This window comes from Truncatella angustata (genome assembly GCF_020726525.1).
Source record: "Truncatella angustata strain MPI-SDFR-AT-0073 chromosome Unknown BKA67scaffold_7, whole genome shotgun sequence".
Classification (NCBI taxonomy): domain Eukaryota; kingdom Fungi; phylum Ascomycota; class Sordariomycetes; order Amphisphaeriales; family Sporocadaceae; genus Truncatella; species Truncatella angustata.
Window position 1 is genome coordinate 2,432,504 of NW_025763387.1, and position 17,995 is coordinate 2,450,498.

General features: G+C 51.3%; 7 protein-coding genes across 7 annotated transcripts; 3 read left to right on the forward strand and 4 right to left on the reverse strand.

Moving 5' to 3' along the window:
- Positions 1-125: 125 nt before the first annotated feature.
- BKA67DRAFT_523082 (ribosomal protein L4 domain-containing protein) lies at positions 126-1,161 on the forward strand (the record flags this gene model as incomplete). The annotated part of the gene is made up of 2 exons (XM_046098437.1): positions 126-209; positions 268-1,161. 2 exons carry the CDS (start codon positions 126-128, stop codon positions 1,159-1,161), a joined length of 978 nt encoding a protein of 325 aa, XP_045955525.1.
- A 911-nt stretch (positions 1,162-2,072) lies between these two features.
- BKA67DRAFT_379532 (replication factor A protein 3) lies at positions 2,073-2,771 on the reverse strand. Its single transcript, XM_046096539.1, has 3 exons — positions 2,537-2,771; positions 2,364-2,466; positions 2,073-2,302 (listed from the first exon to the last, which is right to left on the reverse strand). Exons 1-3 carry the CDS (start codon positions 2,684-2,686, stop codon positions 2,232-2,234), a joined length of 324 nt encoding a protein of 107 aa, XP_045955526.1. The 5' UTR covers positions 2,687-2,771; the 3' UTR covers positions 2,073-2,231.
- A 2,639-nt stretch (positions 2,772-5,410) lies between these two features.
- BKA67DRAFT_539019 (uncharacterized protein) lies at positions 5,411-7,394 on the forward strand (the record flags this gene model as incomplete). The annotated part of the gene is made up of 4 exons (XM_046100567.1): positions 5,411-5,423; positions 5,510-5,663; positions 5,992-6,205; positions 6,258-7,394. The coding sequence occupies 4 exons, from the start codon at positions 5,411-5,413 to the stop codon at positions 7,392-7,394; spliced, it is 1,518 nt and encodes a 505-aa protein (XP_045955527.1).
- A 2,117-nt stretch (positions 7,395-9,511) lies between these two features.
- On the reverse strand, positions 9,512-11,748 carry BKA67DRAFT_379552 (uncharacterized protein). Its single transcript, XM_046096540.1, has 7 exons — positions 11,330-11,748; positions 11,039-11,207; positions 10,918-10,965; positions 10,631-10,836; positions 10,462-10,574; positions 10,338-10,403; positions 9,512-10,271 (listed from the first exon to the last, which is right to left on the reverse strand). Exons 1-7 carry the CDS (start codon positions 11,354-11,356, stop codon positions 9,749-9,751), a joined length of 1,152 nt encoding a protein of 383 aa, XP_045955528.1. The 5' UTR covers positions 11,357-11,748; the 3' UTR covers positions 9,512-9,748.
- A 2,664-nt stretch (positions 11,749-14,412) lies between these two features.
- Positions 14,413-15,245, reverse strand: BKA67DRAFT_379666 (uncharacterized protein). Its single transcript, XM_046096541.1, has 2 exons — positions 14,817-15,245; positions 14,413-14,724 (listed from the first exon to the last, which is right to left on the reverse strand). The coding sequence occupies exons 1-2, from the start codon at positions 14,962-14,964 to the stop codon at positions 14,531-14,533; spliced, it is 342 nt and encodes a 113-aa protein (XP_045955529.1). The 5' UTR covers positions 14,965-15,245; the 3' UTR covers positions 14,413-14,530.
- A 281-nt stretch (positions 15,246-15,526) lies between these two features.
- Positions 15,527-16,630, forward strand: BKA67DRAFT_539023 (CobW/HypB/UreG; the record flags this gene model as incomplete). Its single annotated transcript, XM_046100568.1, has 1 exon — positions 15,527-16,630. One exon carries the CDS (start codon positions 15,527-15,529, stop codon positions 16,628-16,630), a length of 1,104 nt encoding a protein of 367 aa, XP_045955530.1.
- Positions 16,631-16,871: 241 nt separating this feature from the next.
- Positions 16,872-17,873, reverse strand: BKA67DRAFT_594331 (domain of Kin17 curved DNA-binding protein-domain-containing protein; the record flags this gene model as incomplete). The annotated part of the gene is made up of 1 exon (XM_046105043.1): positions 16,872-17,873. One exon carries the CDS (start codon positions 17,871-17,873, stop codon positions 16,872-16,874), a length of 1,002 nt encoding a protein of 333 aa, XP_045955531.1.
- Between the last annotated feature and the right edge of the window lie 122 nt (positions 17,874-17,995).

Genomic DNA, 17,995 nt, shown 5'->3' on the forward strand with positions numbered 1-17,995 from the left:
AGCTGCCAAGCGCAGCCTCAATAATTTTCAAGATAGGAACATCCATTGACATGAGCTAGACTAATGAGTGAAAGGTGAAGCTGAAGCTCAACCTCATCGCCCAGTCATTTTAGTCAAGCATTGCAATGGCAGGAAAGGGTGCGCGTGGTCTCACCGAGGCCTTCAGGGCTCTGAGTGTATCATCACAGACATGTAGCCAGGCTGCGTCGGTAAGATTGCCAATGATCTAGACGTTACCATCTGCCGACCTTTCTCTAACAGTAGCAGCATCGGCTACCCTCACTCACGAGGTCCATGGCCACAGAGGCGCCTCTACCCCAAGCCGCCACCCCAGTCGACAGTCGTTCTGCCTCGAACCTTTGGCACGCACAGCCCACGGTCCCCCTGACCATCTTCTCCTTCCCGTCCTACGAGCCCCAGCGCCTCGAGTCCTGGTCCTCCAAGCACCTGAACCTGCCCCTGCGCCGCGACATCCTGCACCTGGCCGTCGTCTACGAGGGCGACAACACACGCCAGGGCACCGCCTCCGCCAAGACCCGCTATGAGGTCCGCGGTTCCGGACGCAAGCTCTACGCGCAGAAGGGTCTGGGCCGCGCCCGTGTGGGCGATGCCCGGTCGCCCCTGAGGAGAGGTGGTGGAAAGACGTTCGGTCCCAAGCCCCGCGACTTCGGCACCAAGCTCAACAGGAAGGTCTACGATCTCGCCTGGCGGACGGCGCTGTCCTACAGATACCGACGTGGCGAGCTGGTCGTCTGTCAGGATGGGATGGAGCTGCCGCTGCCTGCCGAGTTCGAGCAGCTCATTCTCAACCGCCAGATTAGAGACGAAGAATTGATCGATGGCTTTAAGGTTCGCTGGATGCGGCAGGTGATGGAGCGCAACGAGTGGGGAAAGCAGAACGGTAGAAGCACAATTATCACAAACTCTTGGAGGGACGACCTGTTCGCGGCAATGGACTTGATCCCCAACTACGGCCGCGCGCTGGACGTGGACGATGTGGATGTAAAGGACTTGCTGGAGACTGGGAGGTTGGTCGTCGAGAGGAGCGCGCTTCAGGAGATGATCGAGAGGCATTCGAGCGATTTGGCGTCGAGTGTGTATATGGGAGGCTCGATCGTCGGATCCAAGTCGCCAGAGAGCGGCAAGATCATCGTCGAGTAGAGCGGACAAGTTTGGCATATCTATCTTGTACTATTGACTGTAGAACAAAACTGTATAAACGGCAAGTCAAAGGAGCTTGCATGATCTCACGTATAATCCATAACTGCAAACGGGAGGTGTATGGTGAAATTGTACAGACGTTGATGACTACAGATCGCTTGCCTTATGTCACGATCTGCTCATGCGTTTCGGCATGCTAGCTTGCTCGTGCTCTATTAATACATAATCAACACCGCTCGTAGTCGTTAAGTCGTTTCTACTTCCCGCCAGCCAGGAATTGCAAGTTGCAGTTGGTTTGATAACACTCAAACACAAGACCATCCCACTGGGTTAGCTGTAAACGTTCTCAGAGCGTCCTTGTCATGTAAAGACCCGCCACCCCCAACCGTAATAGAGGATCTTAGTAGCCGCCACGGTGCCCATCTTGGGATCCGAAGACTTCTATTCTGATTTTCCTTTGCCTTTCCAATTGGAAAAGCAACCTCAGTCCGCCTTGAAACAGTACAACCACTAAGATCACTGACCGGAACGCCACTTCCGGTTTGTAAGGGTCAACTCATTTGGAATTCATTACTTCATTTCACAGCAAAAGGATTCTTTCGCTGCATTCTCCAACGCCCACCATCGTCCTGCTGCATCGTGACCGATAGCCTCCCAAAGCCCTCCAAAACAGTACTCATCAAAGCATCCTCGTGCTCCTGCTCTCTTACAGTCCTCCTTCCTCCAAGACCACCCATCTGGCTGGCACTCATATCACCTTGGCTCGCGGCCAACGTACCAGAAAGTTCAGGGATAGACCTTCTCCTCCGCGGAGAGCGTCGAGGTGTAGGGGTGTCGTTTGTGATAAAAGATACAGACTTGGTCCTCGTGTGCGGAGCCTTAGACCTAGAGGGAGATGAGGAGAGTGGCCAGGACGGCCGAGGAGTCAGCACAGTCGCCTGCTGACCATCGAGCGGTGCTGGTTGGTGAGACGATAACGAGAAGGCGCGTGGGGAGCCCACCGGCCAGAGCAAGTCCACATGTCCGGGCGTGCTGCCGGGAGGAGGGTTCGACGAACGCGCATCGCCTCGTCACTGCTCGTAGACGAAGAGCTCCTTGTATTGGTGTGTCACGTCCACCACTGACTGGGAGATTGAGTAATCTGTGACTTGTGTAAGCGGACTCGTCGCAGTGGAATATTTGTCATCAGAGAAGTAACGTACCGACGTTGTCACCCAAGTCGACTGAGCTCATGACCTTAATGGTCAGATCCGAGCTCACCTTGCCAATGACTTGTACTCCATTACCGGGTGTGAGGTGGCATTGCTAGACGCGACAAGTCAGAAATAAATGCACTTGCTTGGCCAATGAAGAAGTCTTGGTCCTGGAAGCTTACTGGGTTCAGGTTGACGTTGATCTGACCGTCCGAGTCAATCAAGGCCTCGTTTCCACGCAGCTGAATGACCTTGCCCACAACCATGACAGTCCGGCCAACATAAGAGTCAATGTAGCGGCTGGAAATGCGAGGTGTTGAGACGGACTCCATTGTGTTTATTTCTCAGCTGGTCTCTAGATAATACGATAGTTCAAGCGGTCAAGGTGTTGGATGCTGTGGTATTTCCCAGATGGTAGAATTGACCTGAATTTGGTGGGGTGAGCGCGTCAAACACGATCAAGCGCACCTCGCGTGATCACCTGACCATCAATGGACCCATTTAAGCTGGGTATGGGTAGGTATTGTGTACTTCGTTCCGAAGCAAACAAAGATTATCTTGTTTCTAAGCTTCCATCCTGGTTGGGAATTTGTATGCAAAGCTATACAAGGAAGTTCTAACGCAATTGTCCTTTTTCTCTCTTTTTTGGGGGGGTGGTTTTTTTTTACAGGTTGTGTGTCGGTATTGCAATATCATCATGTCATCATATCATATGTTGAGCCACAAGTAGGCTTAGCTCTTGCCACTTAGGAACTAGATATCATCAAGTCAGCATGTCCCAAAAGCTGTGCGCAATGATGTCCATTCCTATTCAGATTTTGCATTTACAACGGATCTCCAATGGTCAAATCTTTGCGCTGAGCTGCCGCTGTTTCGGTCATGTGTCCGAGGTTGTTGCGGGTCTTTCCATTTGAAGGTCCAGGGTGACATCTAAGGATTGCTTAGAAATGGGTAGGATGCAGGCTTAGACAAAACCGGCCCCAGCAATCTCGGATGCATGTTGAGGAACTGCATGATATGGTTGTCCGTTGTATGTCTGAAGCAGCCGACGCATTATGCGACTCAGGGGCATGATTGACGCACAATAGCTGTTCGGGTCCACGACATCCAATTAATCAATGAAACACTCAGGCCCAGCACGGATGAACATTGGACGGTAAGCGCGCGAAGCGAACAATACGTAGTATGCAAGTTGTTTATGGATTTCAGGTCAGGTGATGCTGATAGCGGGATATGTACAGTCGTCCTAGGGTCCGTTGAGACGAAGAGTATCGTTTGATCAGCGCAATTGCTGGCACTCTACCTGACTAAAGACATTTGGGATTCCTGGGGGCCACGGCAAAGACAGGGTCAAATGTCAAATCAGTATTCCATAGTTTGAACAAAGTGCGAATTAACTCTCCAAGGGAAAAAAAATCAACAGTTAGCTGTTTACTATGGTACGACAAAAGAGTTATTTCCGGCCCCCAGATCTTCCGGGAGGATCGAGAGACCAGGTACCTTGCTCCCTCCTAGCCGCCTCATCCTTCGTGGCTCTGCACCTGAACCTAGCCCGCCTAGACAACTTGTCATTTTTGACGATTGGTCCCAATAGACGCGATATGCTACCGTAACCATGACTTCGGTAGCCTGAAGCGGATCAAATCCGAAGGATCACCCTGCAGCTTTCTAGCGAAGGATTGTTGGCCTGATAAAAACGAATCAAGCCAGCCAAAGTAACAGGGGCTACACACGCCAAGACCAGGTTATGTGTGGATCTTTGCCAGTACTTTGCAGCGCCGTCACAAGAATAGCGATGCACCATGTTCATTTGTTGACGCGATGGCAAACTCCAGGAACTGTCGTTGACCCTACTGCGGTGAAATGGGCTGTTTGGGGGTTGATCGAGTGCGAATTCGCCAAGAGTCAATTCAATAGGTCTACATTCGCTTACCTCAGCGGCCATGGATGATACGGTAGGCTCAACAATTTCCCACGTTCTGGGATTGGGGGCACTGCTTTTAAGTGGCTTGCTGATCCTCCATAGGGCTGCCAATCAAATAACACGGTTACGGCGACTTGATTGATCGAAGGATGGGAATCGTTGCGTCTCGTTTCTTCGCCAGCCGAATGAGATGCTGAAGGAGGCAAGGCAACCTTCGTTTCTTTTTCCCCCATCTGTTCATTCCATCGAGATTATGCCTCGCCGTTCCAGGAATCCGAGACCGGTCCGTCGTTCATGAACCTCTCAAAGTAATGCGTGTGTGCGTAACTGTGTGCCTGTGTTCTTCCTTCAAATGCGCCTCCGCACAACGGTGCCAAAGAGCAAGTTCCCAGACCTAGGTGTGTGGAAAACAGTTGAGCCAAGTGGCCTCCCTTGAAGCCATCCGACGTTGCGTTTCGGCGAACCAAAATGGTCGGTATACGTTCATTATTTTCTTGCAGAGCCATTTTCGCCACTAGTAGACAGAAGTTTGTCTGCTTTGCACCCATTGCTTTCGATTGGGTAGCATATTGTTAATGACTTGGTCGACATTATCTCTGGTTAGAGGTGCTTGGTAAAAGAGTCCACCGTCCTTGGCCAGCTATAACCATGTTCGCTGGCTCAGATATCTCAGAAAGTCACGTCCACACGTATACTGACAGTCGAAGGAATTCTGCTATTTCGCGTAGTCAATTTTGTAAACTGCGAGAAGGTTTAGAGCTACGTACTTTGCAGTTCGAGTAAGGCGAGAGCATGGCCTACTATTGCAAAATCCTCCCACTTAGTTAATGCATTATTCGTGGGATGAAAGTCGAGACTCGAAGCATAGCCATGCTGCATGACAGACTTCTAGCGACGGTAGCCTATGTCGTCTGATGACAATCAAGATAAGTCTTCGTTTCTTCCAGTCAGTCACCGTCTCCAAATCAGTTGCGATCAAACAAAGAGGCCAGTATCTCCGACATAGCACATGTTATGTGTAATTATATTATAATCATCTCTCTCCTTAGTGCTAGAGCTTTGATTTTCCAGTAACTAAATCGACAATCTTCCTTTTTAAGACCGATTGAAGTATCATACAGTCAATCTCGGTATGCCTCTTTCCCGTAAGTAGGTAGCCGAATCGAATAGACGAAGCTTGCCGAGTGCGACTACCTATACCTATCGCGAGACAGAAGAAACATTACTCAAGGATACATAAACTTTCAGGGGTTTACTACACCGCTGCCAAACATCGTCGTCTCCCCACTCGAACTTGGACCGTCGAAGCTTAAATCAATACTGGGCTACAATTATCTCTTCACACACAGAAAGAAAACCATGCGGCGAGCACGGGAAGAAATAATGTAAGGTTGTATGAGCAAGCAGCACATACCTAAAGTCTTTGTGACGCGTTCGGGTCAAGAGGATTCGGACGTCGGAGGTGGTGTGCGGTTCTCGATCCTGCGCCTCAGTCCTACGAGAGCATCTAAACGACAGCAAGAGACGTCTGCCAATGTAATCAGTACCTAGCTAGACTCCCCCGAACCTTTCCATCCGCTAACCTTAGCTTCATCCTTCCCAACTTGTCCAGACTCGGTGCTAGCGCACGACATCAATCATATCCCCACTCAAGCACCCAGCATACCATGTCCCAGATAGCTACTTCGGCTAGACTCTACCATATTTGTCAAGTCTATTCCTGGAAAATCCCAATCCGACAACTGAATCATTTGCCTCGTGCAGTTTGGCCACGCGCACTGCGCCTGATCTGGGCCCCAAAGGACCGATCGTACGGCCCAAAGGTCGGATGAGCATTAGGATAGTCGCTGGTACAGGTGTACTGCCACCGCATTACACACAAAACAACACGTCTATCCTGGCGCGTAATCTGATCCCCGGCGCAACTGTGCGTCAAGGAAATGGACGGAGCATCGCATTTCTTCGACTATGGTATCCAGGGCCCCAGTGACGGAAGTTACCAAGTCTTTGATGGCGCCCGGGACAACGGCGAGGGAACCTATCCGCAACACTTCACCACGGTATCGTTTCCTGAGAATGTGCCAACGCAACCTGCACCATTATCGGCTAGGCCGATGCAGCCACCGCCCTTGATACAACAGTCGTTGTCAGGCAGGACGCAGACTCAGTTCGAGGCTGCTGGATATGTTCAACCACCAGAATTTCAGCATCAAAGGCGCCTATCGTCGGTCCCCAATCTGAATACTGTCAAACTGGAACCTTCCAGGCACACTGTTGGATCCGGATCTTCCGTAACCGAGACTAGAGTTTCTGGTCAAATCATCGCGCCTATTACCCCCAACATCACACCACCCGAGGGGCTAGGTAGTGCAATTCAACCATCCAAACCTCCTGAAGCTCTGTTTCCTCCTCCGGCGCCATTACTCCCTAGGCGGCGGCGACCCCGGAAGCCCCGGCCCAAGCCTCAGTTGACCCAAGAGCAGGAAGAAGAGAAGAGAGAAAAGTTCCTGGCGAGAAACCGGGCGGCGGCAGGGAAATGCCGAGTAAAAAGGAAAACGTGGATGACTGACCTGGAGGACACGAAAATGGAACTCGAAGAGCACAACTCACGACTCCGACAACAGCGCAATGAGCTCGCGAACGAACTCAACCAGACGCGAGCCATATTGATGGTACATGCTAACTGCAGCGATTCCAGGATCGACAAGTGGATCGAGAACGAGGCGAAACGCTATGTTCTGGGAGCCGGCGAGCAGTACGACTCCTTGCTGGCAAACTTCGGCATGGCACTAGCCGCCGTGCCCAGAAATGACAGCCTGTCGTCCATGTCAGAATATACCACTGCGACAAACGAACTGATGAGCCCAACACAGCGGGGAAGTTTCTCCATGCCACGAAGCATGAGCCCGAGGCAGATACACAGGGGTAGTGTCTCGTTGCCTCCGGGTATGGGTATGCCCGATTCGCCCGTGTTCTATCGACCACAAAGCTCGCATGATCCCAACGTAAGGCCGATGCCCACAGCCGGCCCCTCGTATCTCATATCTCCTCCAACCCAACCCGAAGATCCAAATAGCTTGAATAGCTTCAGCAAATTTCCAGGCAGCATGATATGAATAGGCATCAGGGCAAGCGTCGACAGGTGCAGGCAGGACTTGACTTGTGATTGAAATGATGTGGAACTTGATTTTTCAGGAAATATATATGGGTTCGACTTGGTCCATACATGGCATTTGGCGTTCATGATTGGTGCAAATGGGGGCGTTTGGTGTTAGGTTATACCCGTGTGGGTTTGTGTACGTAAGGAGACATCATTGCTTACTACAGCAGCGTTCAAGAGCGTGAGTGTTTCCATAACGAAAAGAAATTTGCGAAGCTCCCTACCTCTGCTCTCTTGCGATAATGTGTCGTGGAGTCGATCGCCGAGTCGGTGCCAAGTCACATCGTCGTCGTAACCTAGTTGACTCCTACTCGGAGAAGCTCGACCAATAAGTCGGACCTTTGGTAAGAACGTCCATCAGCGTTGATCCCAGCCATTTCAAGTGCCCGGTGTTCTGGGCGACACTCGTGAAATATCGTCGAAGAGGCTGCAAGATCTTTGTGGACACGAGCTCTACCGGATATCAAATCTGCTGGTAACCGTTCCAACACCTCAAAACGGCAACCATAGCCAAGCATCATCCAAGTCAGGCCACAGCCGGTCCGACTAAGACACAGATCGTAGAAACTATGGGCAACGTACATGTTATACCTCTGTTGCTTTGTCGCGTTCGTCGCACTGCAAGTCGTAGCGGTCGTTGATCATGAATCCAATCATGCCAGCTCCGAAAGCGTCCATAGTCATATACCAAGATGTCTTTGACGCTGCTCTGTAACTTGCTTTGCAACATAACCATGATGCTAAAGTTCGTCAGATCAGCTCCTCGTGAATCAAGATGCGGAATTGGGGACAAATACCGTTGAAACTTTTGCTAAAGCAGTTGTTTCCTGCGGATACTCGCCCATCGCTGATTGACTGATTGACCAATGGTATACCCCCACAAGTCCAGTATAGTAATGTTTCACCGGCCCCACACACTGCCTCAACGTTTCGAGACAACTTCCGAGATATGGTTATGAGAAATGAAAGAGTGTTTTCAGAAGCACAATATAGAGAAGCCAGAACATCTAAACTTATTTTACTTTCCCTGTCACTTTCTACAACTTGTCGAGCTTTCCTGCTTTCTCAATGGGCGAGTCGATCTCTCCATCCTTGAAATCCCCGAAAAGCCATCGCGGCGTCCGTCCAAAGAAAATGACTTCAGCGGTTCCCGGATCCGGTAATTGCTGACAGCTTGATCGGCTGCCGATCCCCCGAGAAAGACTGGTGGACACCTCTCTCCGCCTATCTCTCCACAAACTCTGAATAAGAATGATGCAAACTTTTTCAACTTAACAGTCGGGTTTTACCTTTCGCTGGCAGCTTATTTTTCTTTCGTTGTGAATCGAATCTGTTTCTGCAGTCCTTTCCGTTTTGCGACAAGGCGACGGACCACATAAGCCTCCTGACGTCATGGGCTCCAACAGGAAGGATGGGATGATAGTGCCCTTTTCAGCCCCCAAGCCACGCCCCAGATATCGCGACATGCATGATATGTAATTTTATGGCTTGGTCGGGGCCGAGTTGGTCTCCAGAACGCATATCAACTATATCCACGTCCAAAGGTCTGTAAATGGAAAATCGAGTCGAACTGTGTGATCGACAAATCATATTGACGCCTTGTCGGTGGATCATAGAAGCCAATGTTGGCCGTCAGGCCCGTTCGTGCATCCCGGGATGCACAATCAGATCAATGAATGCATACCTTTTCCCCTTACTCGCTGCGGCGATCATTCGGCCCTTCGATCTAAGCTGGGCAAGGAAATGCGGTATCCGAGTGCCAGGTTACGAAGGCCCTGCACCAGGGGATAGCAAGAGGATGGCTCTTGCATTGCCAGTCGCATTACTCAAACTTTGAAGCGAACGTGCCACCAATGAGCACGGAAACTAGGCTTCATTGCTAATGAGCTGTACCGTTGAATCGAATTATAAAGATGTAGTTGGAAGCAAGTGAACTAAATATAATATACCATCGAGTCATCGACGCTGTATATCATCACACCGCCCACTTTGTATCCGCAAATCAGTTCAGGGGCGTTTACGCAAAGTCGTTTTCGGTAGACTACCAAGTGCCGCAGGGAGAAGTACAAAGGAGACCCGTTCATCTCGACGCTACCATCGACGAGTGTTGCTCGAGACTTGTTTGTTGTACGACGGGGCTAAGGATATCGCCCTGGCTACTTCGTTCTATCGTACAGGAGACCAAGGCTGTCCCAGGGGCATCTTCTAATGAACGATATGATGCACCGTGGTTCGCTAGTCTCACTGCGATAATAACAATTAATTTATGACGTGTTGCCAGAAAGTCATCGGTCTAATTCTTGTTGTCTCTCATACCGCATTGCTGCCTCCATACGCCACTGCCTTAGTATGGCCGCCGTGGGCATCCCAGTCACGACCAGCTTGGCTGGGTGCAACATCCTCGCTGGTGACATGGTACATTGTTTGTACGACGACGTCGTTCTCGCCGGGCTTGACGGCCTTGCTGTTCTTGCCGATGATGCACTCCTCGCTTCCGCCAAAGCTGTCCTTGCGGTCGCGGCTGACCCCCCCGATGCTGCTCGCCATCTCGTACGGCCCATGCCCGGTGGCGAGCGTGCCGTTGCGCCCGCCAGTGTTGGTGTTGCCGCTCCCGGTCGGGGAGGTGACCTGTCCGGTCCTCCAGAAGGTCTTGCTGAACATGGGTCTCAGTATCGGGATGTTCACGGTGATGATGCCGACGATGGTTTCGCGGACACCCCAGCGGTTGACGTTGAGTGCCGAAGGGTGGGAACCGAGTGTGAGCACGACGCGGATGATAGCTGCGGTGATGACGAACAGTCCGGAACATAGAAGCAGGCCGATCATGACCTTCCTTTATGATTGGTAAGTAATGGTTAGCAAGGCGTGGCCGAACATAACACAAAAGAGATCAACTCACTTTTTGATTGGCACCTGAAGCGTCCACAACAATGGCAGGGGAATACAAAGAATCGCACCGTCAGTTCTGGAATGTATTAGCACTTCAAGACAGGTGGTAGAGGCTTGGCATTGTCAGGGCTCACATGACGTTCAGCACGACAGAGACCAGGAAATTTTGCATCTTGAAAGTGCACTTCAAGCCAGGATCTGGCGTAACCTGCCAGTTCTTCTGAGTAGGAAAACACCCGAACGTGATCTATAACAAGTAATTAAAAGCTGATCTCCCGGCCTTCAGGTCTGCAGTCAACTTACAGTGAGGAACACGGCAATGTAAGATGCTACGCAAGCCCACATGAGCCATTTTACCAAGCGATGTTGCCAAAGACCAGTTGTCATTCGTTTGAAAAAGCACAACATAGTACCCTTAAGGCACCAGATTAATGCTGTATACGAATACCAAGCCACCAGCTCGATTTTGGATCCGTACTCGTACTGGGCGATCTCCTCCTCGGTGAGGGCTATAAATAGTTCCACAGTCAGCGTCGTCCGCGTCACAGCTAATTATTTCCAGTATACTTAATCATAAGGATGTAGCATACCTCGAGTAGCTTGAACGACTGATGCCTCGACGTTTGTGCCGGCGTAATCTGAAGCACGATATGTAAGTGGGCGACCTTTTCCACAACGACCGCGTTTTTTAGATGAGCTCCAGTCACTCACAGACTATATGTACCGTTGCAGCATCTAATGTGTAGAATAATGCCACCAGCAGAGCGAAGAAATCATCGCCTTGCATGCCCCGCATACCAACCGACTTGAACCGCACAACGAAGCGCAAGATCAAAACAGCCATACCTACGGCGTAGAGTGCCCATATTTCATCGAGGAACTATTGTATACACTCCATCAGCCTCATTGCTTTCATTACTGACGGCTCCCTCGTTCCGGCAGTTGTTTTATTTCCCCAGTCGTTTTCATCAACAATTGCCAAGGATAAGTGGAAACACATACCGTCTGGTCGACTTCACCGGTAGGCATCTTGGCTGTTTCGGTCCGGTCACGTCTCGAGTAAGTCTTTGTGGCGAATGAGTGTGTCTACCGAAGTAGTGTTGCCAGGCTACGGAGACAAAGAAGAAAATATGGCCTGACGATCGACCGATTATTCTTGGGGGAGTCCGTTATTGTTATTTGCCTACTATCTGTATACGTTCACGTCCCTTGCACCGGGAGGCTCTCTAGGGACCCCGGGGGTAGGTTCCGATATAGCGCCAACAAGGTCATGGCCAGCATCAGGTTTTCAGCGACGATCAAGGACGACCAGCAAAGAGGGTTACCTGAAAGTAGAGTCTCTGAATGGAGCGTGACAGATGTCAATGGTGTTCATAGCGACTGAGTTGGGACTGGACTATGCAGTAGCTAAACTTTGTTCGAGGCCTGCCCAAATTTAGGCGGAAATGGTCAAAACGTCGACTTTCCCGACACGACACCTCCTAAAACAAAACCTAACGACTCCATGATGAGCTCTCTCTGCGTCAATGGGATTGCTTATACGTGAAAGTGCAAAGTCTGGAACAGCAAATCAGGCCATGAGGCTTGAACCCGGGGCTTAGTTAGTTGCAATATAGTGTTGGTGTCTATTAACTAATCTAGTTGTTCGGGCCCGGCTGTTGGTTACCACCTCTAGATTCATGCGGCCACGGGGTTTATCTTGCAGCGACTCTTGTGTCTGTTCCAAATTTGGCAGTATGTTGACGGTTTCTCGTAACAGGTTTTTTGGTCCAAGTGTCGAGTCCCCGCAAGGATTCAGTACGCTGGGGTTTATGGGACCTTTTGCACTCGCCAACCAAGCACGATAGTCTGTAACGCGTCAGTCCAAGGAAAACGCCAATCAAGCCTGAGCGCTAATCAGCGTGACATACTGACTCGCTCGCCTCGATCTCGGAATGGTTAGCAGGGCGCTTGGGCTGTGTTAGTGTTGCATGGTGCATCGAGAGCACAGAGTGTCCAAGCCCACCTCATTTACATCCCTTAACAGAACAAGGGTGTCCACTACCATAGTACATCGTATACCAAGCGTGCATTTCAGCTACCAGTTGCGACACTACGATGGCAAGCCTTAGCCATGATCATTGCCAGGTCTCTAAGTAAACGCCTATCATGAGTTTGAACTCAAAAGGTCGCGACAATCAGCCTTCTTGGAAATTATCTTCCCAACGATGTCTAGTATCGCGATCGAGGTACTTGGGATTGTTTGGGTCCAATCTCATCAACTCCTCTGGCTATATTTGATGCGGAAAATCTGGTGGCTTCTTGACCCCTGTGAATGAGACCCGTACGGCAGATCGGCGAGTTGATTCTGTTCTCCAGCTCAATGGTACCATCTGCATTGTTGCTGAACCTCGTGAAAACCCGCCTCGACTCTTACCAAAACGGATGAACAGGGAACATGGCTAGGCAAATAATCCATATTCATTTATAAAAGTGTTTCATACAAATTTCCCACAAGAGCCACGGATCAAGATCGACAACTTCGAAGGTCTGAGCGCCAAATGCCGCTGACCCTGGCGCTGCTCGGGTCGAGCCCGGATCTCGCCAGAAGTTGACCGTTCCTAGACAAGAATGTTTAGTCGCTACGGCCCGCTATCATTAATAAGTCGGCCGAGTTCTACAGTTAATTTTGGATCTAGTAGATATCCATATCTAGCCACAATTATCAGGATGGGACATGTTGAACGCTGGATTGAAGTAGATTAATAAAACGAAGTAGTTTAGTCACTGGCTGTACAATTCATTGAGAAGTCCATTGAACCAAAATTGACGTTCGTCCCCTTCTGCTTGTCGGCAGGCAAAGGGCCGGCGGCGGTGCCATCGGTGCTGTTGCTCGGCCATAAGTCATCACGGGGCTGGAGCTGATGCCTCATTTTAGACAATCAAACTGGAAGATATTATTAGGGATTGGCAGTCTCTGCTTCCAATATCAACAGTAGAAAATTTGCTTCCCCATTCTTATCTCCCGGACAGACAGTAGTTGATTTCAGTTCGCTAGTCGTTGGGAGAGCGCATATTGTGGCGGGCTGATAAGCCACGGATTGCATTCCCATATGGGATTTCCCTCCAGCGGCTGACGTTCTTAAGCCTCCACCAAGTCGGCAATCACCATTTTGCATCTTCACCTTGGATCGTGACGAATGCAGATCGCCATGACTTCAGCTCCTGACAGAGCTTGAGCCTGGCACTGACAGGGACACTTGCGCAATCGGCGATCATCCGCCGGCAGCGGGTGACCATGACCCTTGCCTTATTTCGACTTACACTCCGGAGCTAGCGCTTTGATGATGGGAGCAATATCCGCGGCCTCATGGAGAAGAGCAAAATGCGGAGCAGGATGTCGGGAGACTTCCATGAATCACTCACAAAAGCCCATGTGAAAATTCGATACCGTATTGATTCCCCATACGAGAAGTGGATGGGGGTTTCCCCTGATAGATCGCAGGCCTAACTCTAGAGAACGTTAATTCGGTTCGACTTCCAGAAAACGATACTTTGTGTAGAACCACCATAACCTCTGAGCAACATCAAAGGAAAGAATATATGGCCAAGCACGGTGAACTGTTCGATGAGTGTTCATTAGAAATGATCGTTAACCTTCAGCAGACCGTTGGTGATTGTTCTTTGAAGGAAACAGCATATAAGCTGTAACACTGGATAGCGTGCGCACCCTTCAGCTGAGTACAGTCCACCAAACAAGGAGATCCATCTTGGGTAAGACTTTATCCAGCCGATCAAGGTTGCTCATCTTAGGGCGTCGTCCAAACGGAAAATTCCCCGGAAAATGTGGCGGCCTGTAGATGTTGCCCGACACTGACATGAAACAAACACAACCAGATAATTCATCCCCTCCACAAGAAAAAGTCTCGCAGATATAATTGAGTTCGACTGCAGCTGGATTGACCGTGCCCAAACATCTCATCTTCATGTTCGGCCAAGTAGAACAGCGGCTCAAGAACGCAGAGGAACCGTTTGTTGCTCGAGAATTTGATGGTGACCCTATTGCACGGCACAGTGACCCTCGCAACCTCAAAGCACAAACAGGCACATATCGTAAATCTGTAGTCAATTTGTACCATACGCCGTCTCAGAATAAAGCCTTGCCTGATTTAGTACACGGAATTGCCCCTTTGTAACGCCCCAACCAATGCCCGCCAAGCAGACTCAGATGATGAGCTCCCCATTCTCGCCCTTCTTGCTCCTGTGCTGATCCTTGATAAACTCCTCAATGTGCCCATCATGATGTGGCCGCACGGGCGGGACACCGGGAGCGACCTCTGGTGTCTCCGGCTCGGTCTGCTTGTCGCCCTTCTTTTCTACTCCCAGGATCTTGCCGACGGCAGGCGCATAGTCGGCCACTTTCAGACGGTGTGAGTAGACATGCACGTGAATATATAGCAAGGGGAAAAAAAGAAGAAGAGAGAAAAAATTTCGTGACGGTGCTTCTTACCTTTCTCCAGAAACGTGGGCTGAGGCTCCTCCTTCCCGTAGTTGGGATCACGGGCCACGCGCGCCTTGTGGTCGAGCTGCGACTTGAAGGTAGAATCGCCGTCGGTCTGCGGCTGCTGGGAGCTAGATGTGGGGCCGGCGGTGGACATGGTAGGGATCTGTATTGCTTCTATGTCTTGATCTCGATGTATATGGTGTATGCTGTACTGAAATGAGATAGGGAGATTATGTGGTGGTCTCGAACAAAGAAACCAAGTAGTACCCCCAGTATGAGATTCTTACAGGAATGGATTCTCATACAAACCACTCGTCAACCTTGGAATAAAAGTGCGACCTCTGCAAGGTCCTCTAGATCGCCCAGGCCGAAAGCGTCACGCAAGTAGCGCTACGTCATTCCCATGTGCCGGCTGCCGCAGTGGAGATCTAGACCCGAGATCCCTTGCCCCCCTGTCGCAGGCTGCTTTATTATGTGCATAGAGTACATAGTATGAAGTAATCATAGACGCTAAGATAAGCTATTCCCCGAATTCTCGGTCGATTGCCCCTCGATCCGATAAGCCCTACCGAGACGGACTGCGTGACGGCTTTCGCGTGACTTTTTCCCTTTCTTTCCTCTTCGGGGGTACGGTAGAAAGTTTCAACACAAGCAAGCGCACAACGCAGGAACCTTAAGTTTGCCATCCAGTCCCTTTTAACCAACAAAAATCAAGAATGGCGCCCATACCGATCACGATAATTACGGGCTTCCTGGGCAGCGGCAAGACGACGCTGATCCTGAACCTGCTGCCGCAGCTGCGGGCGACGAACCCGTCGTACAAGCTGGCGCTGCTGAAGAACGAGTTCGGGGACCTGGCCGTGGACTCGCAGCTGGCGACGAGCTCGTCCATCTCGGGGGTCCGGGAGCTGCTCAACGGCTGCATCTGCTGCAACCTCGTGGGCCAGCTGGGGCCGGCGCTCGCCGAGCTCTCGTCCCGCCAGTCGCCCGACCGCATCGTCGTCGAGACCTCGGGCTCCGCCTTCCCCGCCACCCTGGCCATCGAGGTCAACCGCCTGGCGCGCGACACGGGCGACTACGTCCTCGACGGCGTCGTCAGCGTCATCGACGTCGAGAACTGGCAGGGCTACGAGGACACGAGCTACACGGCGAGGATACAGGCGCGCTACACGGACCTCATTGTGTTCAACAAGTGGGAAGGCTGCGACGAGAGGCGGTTCGACGACTGTCTGGACAGGGTCGGTGACCTCGAGGTCGACATCGCATGGGTCAAGAGCGACAAGGGAAGAGTGTCCGCCGACGTGATATTTGGTGTCGACGGCGCGCTGGCCAGGGTGCTGGAGGACGGGAGCGGGCTGGTGAAGAGCGGCCACGATCACGCGCACGAGGACGGGCATAAGCACGACCACCAGACAGAGGTCGAGGTTCTGTCCGTAACACTCAACGGCGCCAAAGGTGCAGCCGTGGATTCGTCAAAGTTGATGGCACTGCTGAATGCGGCGCCAAAGGACGAGGTGTACAGGATCAAATCGATTCTGACAGCCTCGTCAACGGTCAGGAATTCGGGGGACGACGAGTCGCTGCCAACTCCGCCACATGCATCAAATAGGTACATCCTGAATTGGGCATTTGGGCGTTGGAATTTCACCCCACTTAGGGCGGAAGGCGAACACGCTTCGAGCGACGAGATACCGCTGCGCATGACCCTGATTCTTGCACGATATGAAAGCGCAAAGTGGAAGAAGAAGATAGAGACCGGCGGACTCCTAGAGTTAGACGGCGAGGAGAAGGGCGAGTTGACTGTCGAAAAGATCGCTTGATTCAACTGCCCTTAAACCGCCGGTGTCAATACCCCAGATAGACTATGCAGATATACCATAGAAGTACGAATAGACGATTTTACGATGTTAATTCTTTCTTGATTGTTGCTGAAACCAAATGGTATCATCCTTCTATGGACCCTCGCCTTTCTTTGAACGCCAAAACCGGATGCGAATCGTTACACGCAAATGATATAAAGCAGTGCCTGTGCTGCCCTCGATTTCATAGGCGATGGGTAACTCATGCCGTCCTCTGTTTCTTGTTGTTCAGGGAAAACCCACCGAACCCTGAACTTGATCTCTTCTTGTTGCGTTCCATCTCCTCTTTCATGATACGTTCTGCCTCGCTCATTTTCTTCTCCTGCTGGAAAGGATTTGCCTTTTTCGGACCGCCGGCTAGCGCATTCTTCTTGGCTGCGGCAAAGACGTTTTTGGGTTGAGGCTTTGCTGCGCCAATCTTCAACGAGACCGGAGCCGCCGTGGGCTTTGATGGTGCTTCCACCGTAGCTTCGGGTTTCGCGGCGTCTCCGTCTTGCGGTGGGCCTTCGGATTTTGGGGGACCCAAGGGCTTCGTGTCTGCTTGCGCAGCAGGCTTTGCCGCAAAAGATAATTTGACCTTGTCGCCCTCATCACGCTTCAGCGCTCGCTCTTCGGACTCTTCGAGGTCATCATCTGCGTCTTTCTTTCCGTCGGCCTCCTTTTGCGCGCGCTTGATTTGCTCCCTGATCATGCGTTGTTCCCTCTCTTCGTCGCCCTTGTCCTGCATCTCCTTCCGACGCACGATTTCTCGCCTCCTCATGGCGTCGGGCGAGTCGTCAATCCATGCGACAAAAAGACCCTTGTCGTTCTCCTCGACCCTGCAGATGCCCTCCCGGCCGAGGTACTTGGCGAACTCGGTCAAACTGGGCCATTTCGTAGAGTTCATGTGAACGTGCTCCTTGTTCGCAATGTATGTCTGGTAGAAGTGGTTGATGTTGACCTGCTTCTCGCCGTGGCCGGTCTTCAGCAAGGACAGGAAGTCGCGCTGGAACTGGCGGCTGTACTCGTTGATGACCTTTTTGGGATCCTCGCCCACGACCATCATCTGCCGCACGTGGGACTCGGACTGTGTGTGCATCTTGAAGCCGTTCTCGTCGCGGCATTGCTTCTCGCAAACTTGGCAGTACCATCGCAGTCGTTGGAGACCCTTGGACTTCATCTTGTTGTTCAGCGCCTTGAGCGAGCCGGCCTCTGCTTTCGGCATCTTGGCGGTATTTCGGGGGGGTTTGTCCTGGGGGCGAGCGGGTGTGGGAAAGGTGGTGTCGTTGCAGATCAAAGCGATGAAAAGAGGTAGGTTGACGGAAGAAAGAAGACGCCGGATTGTGG